The sequence below is a fragment of the Daldinia childiae genome (genome assembly GCF_008694065.1).
Source record: "Daldinia childiae strain JS-1345 chromosome Unknown Scaffold29, whole genome shotgun sequence".
Lineage (NCBI taxonomy): Eukaryota > Fungi > Ascomycota > Sordariomycetes > Xylariales > Hypoxylaceae > Daldinia > Daldinia childiae.
The window spans coordinates 21,050-35,256 of record NW_022984670.1 but is presented as its reverse complement, the minus strand read 5'-3'; the positions used below and the strand labels follow the sequence as shown (position 1 = coordinate 35,256).

At 47.3% G+C, this 14,207-nt stretch overlaps 1 protein-coding gene across 1 annotated transcript; it reads left to right on the top strand.

The window, feature by feature from the left end:
* Positions 1-5,265: 5,265 nt before the first annotated feature.
* GL218_09509 (Negative regulator of sexual conjugation and meiosis) lies at positions 5,266-6,651 on the top strand (the record flags this gene model as incomplete). Its single annotated transcript, XM_033586339.1, has 4 exons — positions 5,266-5,673; positions 5,745-5,952; positions 6,018-6,582; positions 6,642-6,651. The coding sequence occupies 4 exons, from the start codon at positions 5,266-5,268 to the stop codon at positions 6,649-6,651; spliced, it is 1,191 nt and encodes a 396-aa protein (XP_033437642.1).
* Between the last annotated feature and the right edge of the window lie 7,556 nt (positions 6,652-14,207).

The window sequence follows — 14,207 nt, the reverse complement described above, 5'->3', positions numbered from 1 at the left end:
GACTAGCTCGTGAGAGCGACTTGTGCTATCTCACAATGGTCATCCTTACTTGGTAACACACCATTTGTGACGACGATATTAAATTTTTGTGATAATTACAATTATATTGCTTTCTATTAGCCGCTGAGAATCATTGGACATGCTCGAACTACGATCTGGCTCGATCTTGAGCGTCCTATGCTAAACCGAACCGGGAAGCTAGAAGATGCAGAATAATTCGATGATCAACATTCGATTGTCACTATTGGTATATAGTAAGCATACAAGGCAAGTAAAGAATCCGTAGCGTCGATAGAATCGACGGAACTCTTCCGGGAACGGGAGGGCAGACTACAGCGGCGACGATCTCAACGTCAAAAAGACGGGGTTCAAGTCCGCTAGAATTGGGGACCCCACGATCCAATGACCGAGCCAAGACGCATTTTTCCTCGTTGTAGCATATCTCGGGATACGTTATGAAGTACTGCTTATCAATTATCAAAAGCCATGGCTGCTGGTTCTGTATATACAAGAAGGGGCAATATGGTCCTTGCTTCTTTGTTTCCTTGCTGAACACGTGCAGGGTACGGCGCAGGGCAATAATACATATTGGAAGTGGAGGAAATTATCAAGATTCAAATCTCGCTCAAGGCGGGCGGTTCCCTCTTAGGGCGTAGTACTGTCCGGTGCCCACTTGATTGAGATCTTCCATCGCCGGCGATCTTTCAGGAGGAAGGGTTTGCCGAATCACGAGGCGCACAGCAAGGGCCAAATTGTCAAAGGATGGACCGTCTGGACCATCTATAGCATTACGTCCGTACCAACGTCATGCGTGGTTCAAGGATACTGTCTTGCTGGTCTTGTCATACGGCGGAAAATATCCTAATTCGTGTACCAACACCTTGTTCGAAACTCATAGCTGTGCTTCACCTTCGCTGAGAGATTGGTGTTAAGAGTTCTAGAGGTTAAGAAGTTGTACCTATCGCATAGTACAACGGACATTATTAAGGCGTCTAGACCCCTGATGATTCCCCGGCTAGAGGCCCCATCGTGAAGATTGACTACGACGACGCAATTGTTTGAGGCCAAGGACCCTTGGAAGCTTGGCTCGCGAGGCTACAAGGAATGAGGTGGTCTAAGCGGTTTATGAAAGCAAGGGATCATCTAACCGAACGACTTTGACGCGATGATATCCCAATCCCATGTCTCGGGATCGCACTAAGGTCTATTACTCACAGACCACGCGAGCACAGATGATGTATGTTTGAGTGCTCGTGGGAGACAGGGTTTAAAACATTATGTTCGAATATTAAGATCGTATCCGTATATTATCACAAGCATTCTGGAAACAATCATAAGATCCGGGCCGTGATGGAATTATTTTACTATGTAGTAAGCCTAGTAAATCCGACTGAAGTGATGGGCGTTGCCGACACCATAGGATTGGGACGCCAATCTGATACGCTACGGCGTAGACAAGGCATTAATCCCATACGCAGTAGGCAAGCCATATTAATCAATACGTTCATGCAGAACTATGGTGACGTTTGACGTTTGTTGCGGTGTGAATAGGCTAAATTAGGAAAGTGGCATAACGTCGTTTAGATTGGTTGTTATTGTTGAAGGAAATGAAAGAGATCGACCATACAATGATGAATAACGAAAAGAGAATGTGGCTCACGGCGGTGAGTTTCGAAGGGAATGATAATCTTCTTCGTTACGCATTCTTACCACACCTTATCCAATCTGCCGACTGCCATTTAGGACTTGTAGATTGGCGAGGAGGCAGAGATAGACTCCCTTCTAAAAGCGACCGAAATAATACCATATATTATTGCGCTTATGTAGTGTTATTGGGTGTATTGGGGGCTGGGTGTAAATATTGTATGACAATAATGTGTGACTGCAAAATATCGAGTGGCTACTAATAACAAATCAAGAGCGAATCAAGAACCATAAGCATTTAGATGTTTTTGGATTCGTAGTCATCTGATATGAATCATATTTATAGAATAAGACAAATAGTGTCTTAAGGTCTCCCAATGACTCTTATCGTGAGAAACATTTACCACGTATATGAGAGGAGTGTGGTGGCGGTACGAAATGATAGGTACATAGAACCTGGGTATATGGAATTAAGAGATGCTGCGGTTCAAAGAATATTCCGATCTTCCGATCTTAGTTCGATTGCTTTTTTGGTTCAGAATACATGGGTAAGTACGGAATACGTACCTAATAATATGTAATACAGGTACCGATGACACTTTAGCGCTTTAAACCTTAGGCGTTTAAACTAATTTATCTTATTTTAATCCTGGCACTTTTACATTTTACATCTTCCATCTTTCATCACCAAGGTTGACTGTTCCATGTGTAACTATCTATTACTCAGTACAGTTAAAATAGATACTAATGTCGATTGCGTACATACTATTCTAGCATATATTGACATCCCATTTCTTGTAGGCTGCTGGCTTATTTGAGATCTGAGCACATAAGCAGTCAGGACTGTATCTCGTTCGTGGATTGGTTCAGATGCCCTGGACCGGACAGCCTCACTTCTCGGCAAGACATCAGAAGGCGCCGGCCAATCTCGTCGAATCAATCCTTCATCCCTTTGCCGTATTACGAGGCTACTGCATGCGGTCGCCCACGCCCGCACCAAAGAGATTATTTAATACCACCCACACTGTTCGGAGATAATCCCTCACTTCAAGGCCACAACCTGCAGCCTCGAAAAACCTGGGGCTCCATCAGATTCATTACCGTCCACACCCACCTGCTGCTCTTGGCCAATCATCGCCACCGACGGCTAGGGAGGTCTCGTCTGTAGACCCTCGGGATGCAACGAGAAGTCTGAGCGCCATTGGACACTTTCTTGCATTTGCTGCAATGCCACCGCTGCCATTCTACGAATCCGGTATCGTTACCGCCACTAGTAAATTTTCTGCAGCTCCCTAAGATTCAGTCGGTTAGTTAGTCGTCAATTCAGAGAGCGCCCGGAGGGCGAAATGGCAAAGCGCCCATCTACTCTAGTGAGTAGCCCGTAGCACCAGTAGTACCGCATCGTCAACGGCCGAAGTCCTTCCATTAAAAAAAAGAGAATCTAAAATGAGGTAAAAATAAAAATATGCTCAGTTTAGGTACTCCCGCAATATTGAGCGCGCGGGTACAAGCGGCCCCAGCGAACGTCCCTAATGCATCGCCTTTGCCGCTTGACTAGCAAAATGGCTTAGACGTCAGCTCATTTCCAGCAAACGGCATATTTGTGGCGGCAAAATCAGATCCAGACGGCCAGAGACACAGCAAACAGCTGCTATTATGCAATGAGATATACCAGGTACTTACCATACCATACCAAACCATACCAAACCGCTGTGCTGTACCTACCTAGTATACGGACATGCCGCGCAATTAGGTAGTCCGAGAAATACCTAGACAAGAAAATACGTACGAACAGCAACAGCAATACTAGGCCGTACATGTAGATATCCTGCGTTTTCACTCTGCGAGAAGACGAAAAGGAAAAAGAAAGGTTAGTCTGCAAATCCAGATAATTAATGCATACGGGATACACTATTACCAGTGTCAGTCCATGTGGGCAGATTATCGGATTGTTCTTTCACAGACCAACATACATAGTCCAAGGTGCGACATAAACAGAGACACCGATCTTGCTCAGTGGCTTGCCATTGGCCAATGTAGCATTAATCAGATGGGACACGAAGCAGTATTTGCAACAGAAGGATTACTGGGCAAATTCCTATTCAAAATGCTGGTCTCAGATACTGCCATAGCCGGGTGACCTTTATGCATTCTCTTTATGAGTCTTAGTAGCAACACAGTTGTGCGGAAGAGCAAAAGCATTACGGGTCTCTATTCTCTGAGAATGTTCCCGAGTCACAACACTGGCCTTGGCTTGGACAACGGTTACAACCGTCTACTATGTATTAGGTACTACAAATATGCACGAGGCGGGAAAAGAGGGAAAGAAAGTTTGCCTTAAGCAGTTTTTTACAAGCAAAGATCCATTTATCAGCAGGTTTGCTCGAGGCGAGCTTCATTTGAAAAGGAAAGAAGAAAAAAACGATGCAATCTTGTTAGATGTCTCCATCTACTCTTCAAAGTTTGACGAGAAGAAGTCTTTCTTGTTAGCCAAATCAAGGATCTTGCCAACCGCCCGGCGTCCCAATGGCAAAAGAGCAAGAAAAGTCATGCGAGTCACGGGTCGCCGATTTATGACGATTTGCCCGGCCAGTGAGAGAACGGGTGTGTGAACTAACGAGATGAAAAAGAGGTGGAGAGTCAGCAGCCTGTACCAGTATTTTCAGTCTCTATCAACAAGATCACACGCACGCCCCCCTTCTCTTCGGCTCGGTCTCTAACTAGCTCGACTGGGATCTTGGGCGTGGTATTAGACATTGGATATGGCTCTATTAGGGTAGCAGTGGCCCACCTTAGGCCGTTGAGTGGACCATTTATTTTCGTGTGTCAGACCATCCTTGTCTTCGTATATTACGACGAGCCACGAAGATCTTGGTCCTTGTTCGGGCTGGGTTATCCATCCCTCCTAGTGGAGCGCCCTAGAAGCACTGGTCCCATTCTTGACACCTCCCCTTGCTCCCCTTCTCCTGTGAGCTCCACTCTCGCCAGGCCGCCTTCACAGCTACGCTAGCGCGTCAAATTCAAGAATAGCGCATGCGTGGGAAGTGGCACCAGTAGGTCAGACATGGATGTGAGCTGGCTATTGATCACTGTGGATTGAAGAGTCAAGCAGAAGGTGGCCAGGGCTTTTCTGCTTGAGCCACTCCAAACACGCAAAAGACCCAGGCCCCTGATGCCCGCTATCTCAATATCTACATCAACCTCCCAGTCTGCACCTTGCTTCAACCTCACATCGTTCACTACCTCCGTTCATTGCAAAAGCTACTCGCCCTTCTACCTCACGACTACCCCTTCGAACTCAGATTCGTCGCCATAATATCCATCGCCATCAACGCTCCCTTATTTTATACTACTGGCCGTCGACATCCGGCCCCTACACGGCGACTTCTATACTAATCCATGGCCCGTTAACTCGACGCCATCTACATACGACCCAGGAACATAAATTAGCTACAGCCCAAGGACTTTCCGTGGATTTTCTCCCAGGACATTTGCCTTTTGGTTTGAGGACGTTGTTCCAGTAGAGAAGGCCGTTTTCTCTTGATTCCTTTCCTTATCTCTGTTGCCTTTTAAGATCCAGTCCCGGTTTTACCAGGAAAGGACCATAATCTGTCGCATACCATGCATAATGTGGCAGCGTACGGGTATCCCACGCCTCCGGCATCCCCCTCCTACGACAACACCAAGTGTGCTTTTCAACAACCACCACTAGCTGTGCCTCCTGTTTGCCAACCTCGATACACTCCAGCTGCCCCGGAAGATAGACTAGGAAAGTTCCTTGGAGAAAGCCTGCAGTTGATAGGAATTATTGGAACCGGTGCCTATGGCGTGGTCTACCTGGCGGTCGACGTCAAGACTGGAGTCCGATATGCAGTGAAGACGCTCAGCAAATTCAACGCAGACGGATCACCTCTGGATCGACGGCAAATTGCCTTTCAGCACCGGGAACTACGCTTACACTATATGGCCTCGGCGCATCCTAACGTTGTTTCCATGCACAAAATTGTTGACGACCCGGATTGCATATATGTTATCCTGGAGTATTGCCCTGAAGGTGACCTTTTCCTCAATATCACAGAGAGAGACAATATGTGGGTAAGGATGCATTGGTCAAAAGCGTATTCCTGCAGATCCTGGACGCCGTTGAGCATTGCCATAACCTGGGGATCTACCACCGCGACTTAAAACCCGAGAATATCTTAGTTTCGAACCGGGGAGACACGGTAAAGTTGGCAGACTTCGGCTTGGCGACCTCATCAGACCGGTCCGAAGATTACGGATGTGGTTCGACTTTCTATATGTCACCAGGTAAAGACTCGTCGGGAACCTTTTGCTTTAGGGATATACTAACTAGTTCGTTTTCTCTTACGCAGAATGTCTGGACCCATCATCCCGAAGGCCATTTTATTACTGCGCCCCAAATGATGTCTGGAGCCTTGGTGTTATCCTAGTAAACTTGACCTGTGGTCGTAATCCGTGGAAGCAAGCCTCCTTTGAAGATTCCACATATCGTGCCTACACCAGGAGTCAGGATTTCCTACGGACTATTTTGCCATTGTCGGATGACCTCAACAATATACTAGGGCGGATATTTACCCGCAACCCAGACCACAGAATTACGTTACCAGAACTCCGGAACAGCATCCTCGCCTGTTCCAGATTTACGATTTCACCTAATGCGCCTGCCCCCCAGGCAGCGCTCCCAACACCGCCCACTTCACCCGGGCCCATCGAATACGTTGACTGCGAAGAAGCCATTGTCGAAGACTTGAGCTACGATTCGCCACCATCACCCTCCGCTTCGGATTCCGATACGGAGTCCATATGTTCATCCGACGATGGATCTCTTACCTCGAGTGTTTCGACTATCGACGACATAGACGACGACGACTTCGTTATCACGGAGGATGAGATCCCTCCTAACCAGGAGCCTCAGTTGTATGATTCAGAAGAATCAAAAGTTATGTTTCCACAGGAGTTTGTCCCGCAATACTCAGGCCCTATTGAGCCCTGCCAGCCTTGCGCAGTTCAAGTTCCAGGAGTGCAGGCTAGCTGTGCACCAACCAAGTTTGCCTTCCCATATTTTTGGGAAGTGGTGAATAGGTACACACAACCTGCACCCATACATTCCATTCCTTTCCATCCACAAGTTCCTCTTTTTTCCAACTTCCAAGGCTGCTATTAAGCTGCATTGATTATGTGTAGCTGCCCTGTTGCCTTGGATGCATTTTATCCCAAGGTCATGTTGGCTTGTATTACCGGATACCTGGACATAGGCCGTTAGGAATATTATACCATGGATAGCCTAGCCACGGATCCGGACCACCAAGACCTAAGGATTAAGCTTCGACAAAACCAGTTCACCTTGAATATTACGTTTATAATACACATTCTATTGGAGCCGTGGGAATATATCCGGAAATCCATACCCAAAAATGGAGCTTAAAAAAAGTTGTGTTCAGACACGGCGCATTTTGGGAGCATATTTTTTTATGCCCTTCGAACCTGTACTTACCTCAACATCATGTTTTTTCTTTGTTTATTCAGCGTGGAGTTAGTGGGATGATTTGAGAGATGAGGATCAATCCATAAGACCAAGGACCAAAGGGAGCCATTATCTTATTTACAATCCGGGACTGATACGGGAAAGCATCATTACACGGCGCAAAACATACAACTGGAGATGTTTGAAGCTAGGAGGCTATTTCTGCACAAACTTGTTATTTTCTAATATGTCGTTACTGCACGGGTTGCATTCAAAGGGGGGATGTCGATACTTTCGCTTGGATGATACCAACGTTTTTCTTTATTGTTATTGGATACACAAAGGCTTTATGGATCTTGAATATCGAGAGCCATTGGGAAAAAGTTTATCGAGACCAGTCACGGATGGATATGAAGCTGGATTTTGAATAGACCAGACGGGGGCCAATAACCCACCACATACCGCGCCTAACAACATCTGTTGGCGCAGAATTATACGTTCTACCTATGGGACACCGATCAGATACGGTGATCCTCTTGGGATCCTTTGGAGACAAAAATACGTCTATAGGTTCTCAACAAACCAATACAATGTTTTTGCGAGCAGTCGCAATAACCATCAAAATATGGCTAGCTTTTTTATAACTTGCGCACAAGTGACAGTGCTTCGTGATTGTTGTCCCTCAGGCATTATGAGAAGTCTCACTAAACTATTCGCTATTAAGGACCCTAGACTAACCATGTCATTGATGTCCAAGGGTCATCATATTCCTAGATAACTTTACTACTTATTACTGGTGAAATTCATTCTCACCTCAGCCCCATCCGAAACCCTTTTCTTAGAACAGCACGACAGCACGACAGCAAACCACCGAAAAACATCAACAACACGATTGATGATGATCATGAGAATATTGACATCTGCATCGTGAGTGACGGCTTCACGTTCGTTACGCTGATTGGGCGAAAGCTGCCGACGCCACTCGCCTTACTTTTGCCAGGGCAGGGCTTGCGAGTGTGCATCGACTTGCAGATTGCTCTGCTCTCATAATCACATTTATGCCGTCGATGCAACGCAAGCCTGCAAGCCTGCATTAGCCTTCTTTGGGTTCTACGGTCGTTTTCCCTAAGGTTGCGGAGCCAAGAGAAAAAAAAAAAACAGAGGAAGAGGTGTTCTCTCGAATCTCCTTCTCCGTTTCTTTCTCATTCCCCCCCGTTTTCCCCATTTTCCTACGGCGCCCCGACCGCCCTTCCTCTCATTTTCCCTCTGGCGCTTTTGTTATTTCGCTTCCCGCCTCGCCTCGTCTCGTCTCGCCTTCTAACCGGCCCCGTCCGCTATGAACCTACCTAAACTTACCTACCAGGTTAGGGCCCAGCCTTACGAAATTTGCTAATTTGACGAAAGCGATTAAACCCGTCGGACTTGTCGACTAGCCTTGGGCTTGGCGACTAAAACATCAGACCTAATAAATAACTTTTATTTTATTTTATTGTATTGTATTTTTATTACCTTAGGTACTGTTGTCGCTAATGTTGTTGTAAGCTGGCTAACCGCACTCGAGGGTTGCTTGGATCGGTACCTGGTCCCTCTCTCTCTCTCTCTCTGCCTGTCTCTTTTTCCCCTCTCTCCCTTTACTAACAGCCCATTCTATCATCTCATCTGCTGGGCTGCTACGTACTATGCACGATGGGAAATGGGATAGCATGGGATGGGCTGTGGACTTATGGTACGGCTCCCCGTTTTTAGGCGCAAAAGAGCCAGGCGCAGATCCTTGGTACTTGGAAAATTGTCACGATATGGGGCAGTCCAGTCCAGTCCAGTCTCATCATCACGCTACATACATACATACATACATAACATACATGTCTAGGTACCTACATTACATTATGGTACCCAGCCAATCCATCTCGGCTACTACACGGTTGGTTAAATGAAAGGGTAAGAATAATAAGAAGAAGAAGAAAAGATAGTAGCAGGGAGAAAAAAAAAACAGGAGCCCAGCCTTATTTGCCGTTGGACGCAGTGTTGCGCGTAAGTGTCAAAAGACGTGCAGTAGCTCGGGCGCGCTGCGCGACGCTTTCTCTTTCTCTTGTCTTCCATACATACTTGGATGATAAGTGGTGGAGAGAATGAGAATCTTGTTTACCTAGGTAGGTAGGTAGGTTAGGTAGGTAACGTAGAGGGTAGAGGGAAGAGGAAATATTGCGCCCTCTTCCGTAACATTGTAAAAGGTCATGATTTTCCTATGTTGCAGTGCATCTTCTCTTCTATACTCGACTCTGCCTAGCGCGCTCCCGGTGTTGGTGTGTGGGAAGGGAGTGGAAGTGCCTATGCAGCCCTTTTCTTTTCTTTTCTCTTATTCTTCTTTCTCATTTTCCTTGATTTCTCTCGCATTTTCCCTTTCGTCTCCCCTACCGTCTCGCCTTGAGCGAATCAGCATCAACGGGGTCCATGTCCCTAGTCCGAAATGCGTATGCAAGTCGATGGTTTGGGTATGGTGATGGGTCGGCTTCCCTTACTTCTACCTGGTGATTGGACCGATAGCCTGGGTTCACTGGCACATGGCGGTGAAAGGTCTTTGCTCCTCTCTCTGCCCTCTCTCTCTCTCATGTCTTCGTGCTTTGCGCTTGTGTCTCCCCCCCCCCGTCTTCCGCGTCCCAGATTCGATTCCTCGAGAACCCCTCCAAGGCTTCATCGCGACTGAGACCCACACATTTCTACCGTCCTCTCATCGAGAGGGCTGTGAGGGGTGATATTGGAAAGAGGTTTGATGAGATATGGGCGGAGATTGGATCGAAAGGTTCAAAAGCCTGCTTACGATCACTGTCACTGTGCCGCCTGCTTCCGAGTGGAGAGGCACAATCATTTCGTACAGACAATACTACATACACATGCTCACATATGCCAATGCTGATGCTGATGCTATTGCTATTGCTAATACTAACGAAAGACTCGATATTATGGAGTACATATAGAACGTACATACAGAACATACATTCGCAGAGGTCCTTAGGTTCGCATGGCGCAGGCACCAAAGGCGCTCTGCATAGTACTTGTCATGTTTATTTGCCAGGACATAGGCCAGACGCAACATATCATTGGTCAACTTTCTATTATGTACCCATATTGGGACGTCGTCTCGACCGCTACGTGTGAATGTGCTCCGTAACGCGTGCCTGACTAGGTAAGTAGGCTCAGGTAGACATCGTACGTATGTATGTAGAAGGTAATGGAGCCGGCGAGAACAAGAACCAGGACCCGAAAAATAATGCGCAAAAGCAAATCGGAGCGACGTTGCCGGTCCTGATCTCTACCCAGGTCGGTAGTCTCGCGGTTCGATGTTCGATGAGGGCATCGCCAACCCAAAAAGGTGGCTCGCAGCCTCCACACCGCAACCCGCTGTCAATATCTGGGTACCCGTAAGGTTTTACATATGTAGCTGGCTTTGACCCGAGGCTGGAACGAGCAGCAAGAGAAGTTAGGTAGTTCTAGTGTACATACATACGCCCACATGTGTGGGGGAGGAGGGGACATGCGCACGTAGTGACGTGGTCCCGTTCGATAAAGGGGGAATATTCTACTCATGATATTGGGGCGGTGCAAATCAAATCGCTCGATCTATGATCTCCCGGTCGTGATACCCATTGGACTGTTCATCTCCACAAAGAACAGTACGGTACAAGGGGAAAAAAAAAATCCACAGTCTACGTAGTCTTCGAGTCGTGGCACCTGATCCTGTTCAACTGCGTGTCATCTCGATGTCTCCTACGCTGGGGGGAACTACGGTACGCTAAAATAAGGACTGTCATTAGGGCTGTCCATGCGTTTTTGGGCCTCATCTTGCTACCTATGTATGTATGTATGTATGTAGGGAAAACATGGCTAGGGTTAGGGAACAAATCCTTTGGAAGCACGATTTATCGGAACGGGGACTATCTTCGAAATCGACCCTCATCAGGCGCCTGAAATCTCTTGTGATGCTATTGTGTCTTTGTCTTGGGAGAACACTCGACCTCCACACGTCCCAAAGTAGGCTATCATTCCCCACTGACAAGTCCTGATCTGGTCAAATACGTTCCTAGACAAGTAGTTAAGCGGCTCAGTCAACAGCAAGGGGCCTAATAATGATTGCGTGTCTCTTTAACCCAAGGTGCGGTGACTAGGTTATTTACATGACGCTTCAATAGAACTTTCTTAATGCCGTCCGGATTGTTGTGCATGCGTCCCCTCTAACCTAAGCGAAATCATGAGAGGCAATTCTATCAAGTCTTATTGGACCTTTCGATAAGTTCCCATGTAGAACTTGTAGTAAGCAGGGAATGTTAGGGTGTTCCACGGCATCCGCCTATGGTTGTAATATTTGTCTCAGCATTATTCATGCGTCTAGGCGATGGTGTCGTCGTGCCTTACAGGCTACGGCAATGAATAAGCGAACGACACGGCGGGAAAGGGTTGTCTTTCCCCCATCTTACAGCGCAGCGGACGCTAGGCTGGGTGCTGGGTTATGTTTCCGCTCCCCATGCCGATGCGGAGGCGGTGGAGTTGGGTAGCGGAGCCGGCGACACGGTCAAGATCATCGTGTCTTGATATTATTAGCGTGGCAACGTATAGTACAAGTCTTATAACCAGGCCGGGGAACTCTCCACGCCAATGGTCGCTTTTGTTTTTGGGAACACGAAGGCCATTGCGGCTCCGTGTGGGCTGGACATTGTTTCGGCATATTTCATCCAATCCGTATCTCATTTCACGAGCTATTTGACACATGGGCCTAGATCGCCATTCTGTTTTCGTGTCAGGCAGCGTTGAATTCGAGAAAGTAACAATCCTTCTCTCTCCCCCTGAAGGCGTTGGTCACGCGCCGAAGTGGAATTCTTATGGGTGAGACCGAGATGCACAACTGTGTGTCGGGTCGAAGCTCTGGACTTTCTCTGCCAACCATCTGGACTAAGGGATCAGTGGGATGGGTAAGACAGCTTTGCCGTTCATAGATTACCATATACTACCATCTCAGCCTGGTGGTTACATACGCGTGTCCTTCGTTGGGGCATCCCGAAACCTATCATGGTGTGTAGTACGCGCTGAGGCTGAGTGTCTTACAGTAGTCTTATCCGGTAAACTTCATGTATTGAAACTCATTGGTCCCAGCTATCAATCGCCCGAGGCTGCTGTAGAGCCACGTATGTAATAATCCTATGTCCCTTAAGGGTCATCAGTTGCCATCCGCCTAGCCATCCGCCCCTATCATCGTGACATCCGGACATAGCCCTGCGTCTGTTCGCCCGTTTAACTTTCCATACTTACGCGGTATTCCCTCAATATGTGAGACCAATATATGTCTTTGATGACGGGAGACACAACAACGTGACATACTATATTTGCTTATTCTTGTCTTGCTCTTCGCCCTTCGCCCTTCGGCTAAGACCCTACAATCAACGTGGCCCACTCAGGGTTCATCCATGTCTGGAACCGGAAAGATGGAGAACCCGGTATCATGAAGCAGGAGAGCAGTCTTGTTCATCACGTGAAAGACATGTGGATAGGAGGGCGTGAGTTGCCTTACGCTATCGACAGTAGGATTGACGATCGTGACAACAATATGGTTTAGAGTCCCATCTTTGCAGCATGCTCGATATCGATGTGCCGCTTCAGGCAACACAAATCGCGGAGTCTATTTTGGTTCCTGCGCGAACCGGTTCGCAAACAAGTCAGGCTCGGCTCCATAATCACTGGGTCCCTCGGGGGTGCCGGTATATGTAGCCACACTTCGACTAACAGCTCATTTGCTATGTGGGTTGGTAAAATAGTGTCTACTATCGGGCACTTCTTAATCGCATCTAGATTTGGCCTGAAGCTAAGACACTTAGCTCTCACGAGCCTCAAGCGGAATTCTCGGTGACCGTTTTCATCCCGTCATTCTCACACATCATCTCCGCGGGACTTCCCCCTAGCTTACTAACTATATCTTGTCCGTCAAGATGCCATGTGTACTGGTTCCAATTATTAATACGTTCCGGTCAGCGATTTATTGGAGACAGGCAAACAGGAGGCGCTGACACAAAATGAGAGTTTGCTATTAGAGTTGTCAAGTGACAACTCAAAAGCCTTAAAGTTTACCCCGTGGGCCTTCTTGTTAGTTGGCTTCGATACATACTATTACTGTGAGCGGTGAGTTTCGTGTTCGGAACGGTCTCGGATACTGTGGGTTCTGGTAATTCACAGTTGAGCTCACCGTAGTTATTACGCTACAGCTGTAGCTAGCTAGCATCACTCTAATGTCACTAGTGAAGGGGTACAGCATATGAATGAATGAATGAACTGGGCGAGTTATCAAGTGTTAGGCCAGCCTGTGTTAGGCTCGAGTCCCAGTGACCTATGCTGTACGGCAGTTATCTTGTTGTTAGTCCATTCTAGCGCCGTACCTCGTACGTGGATGTTTAATAACCTCTTAATACTATACATATTTACTGGAGACGTTACTTGGTTATTTGTCAGAACCATGATCTAGTTGTTTCTGGCGCTTCCGCTCGTAATTAGCTTAGGGTTGGGCAGAACATCTGGAAGAAATCTAACCATCGATGTATCAACCGTGGCCTCACTTTCCGCACTACTACAACCCAGTAAGATTAACTGACTCGCGCCGTCGTAAAACCGGCGGGAATGCTGCCGTCCCCTTATCCGAATAACGGATCGCTCGGTTCCCACTAATACGGTAGCAGACCCGCCGAGGCGCGGAACTATGCCTAGAGTCACGATTTGTGGCGGGCTTTAACTGGGCTGGTCTTACAAAGTCAGCTAACAGCGGAATACTACGAACACCAGTAAGGGCGTGTATTAGCTTTGCTGAAAGCTCACCGAACCTCGACCGAAAGAGAGCCGGTTTGAGGTGTATGTTCCACATTGCATACACGAAGCTTCTAACAGCCCTACGATCTTAGTATGAGACCATGACTCAAGATAGACTACTATAATGGGGCTATATCGAAGTGGGCATCAACAGAGCCTATCCTGCTACCGGCATTTCATAACTACCTAGCTTATTACGCAAGCACTCTGAGATTCGCGGTCACAAGTGGTTCTA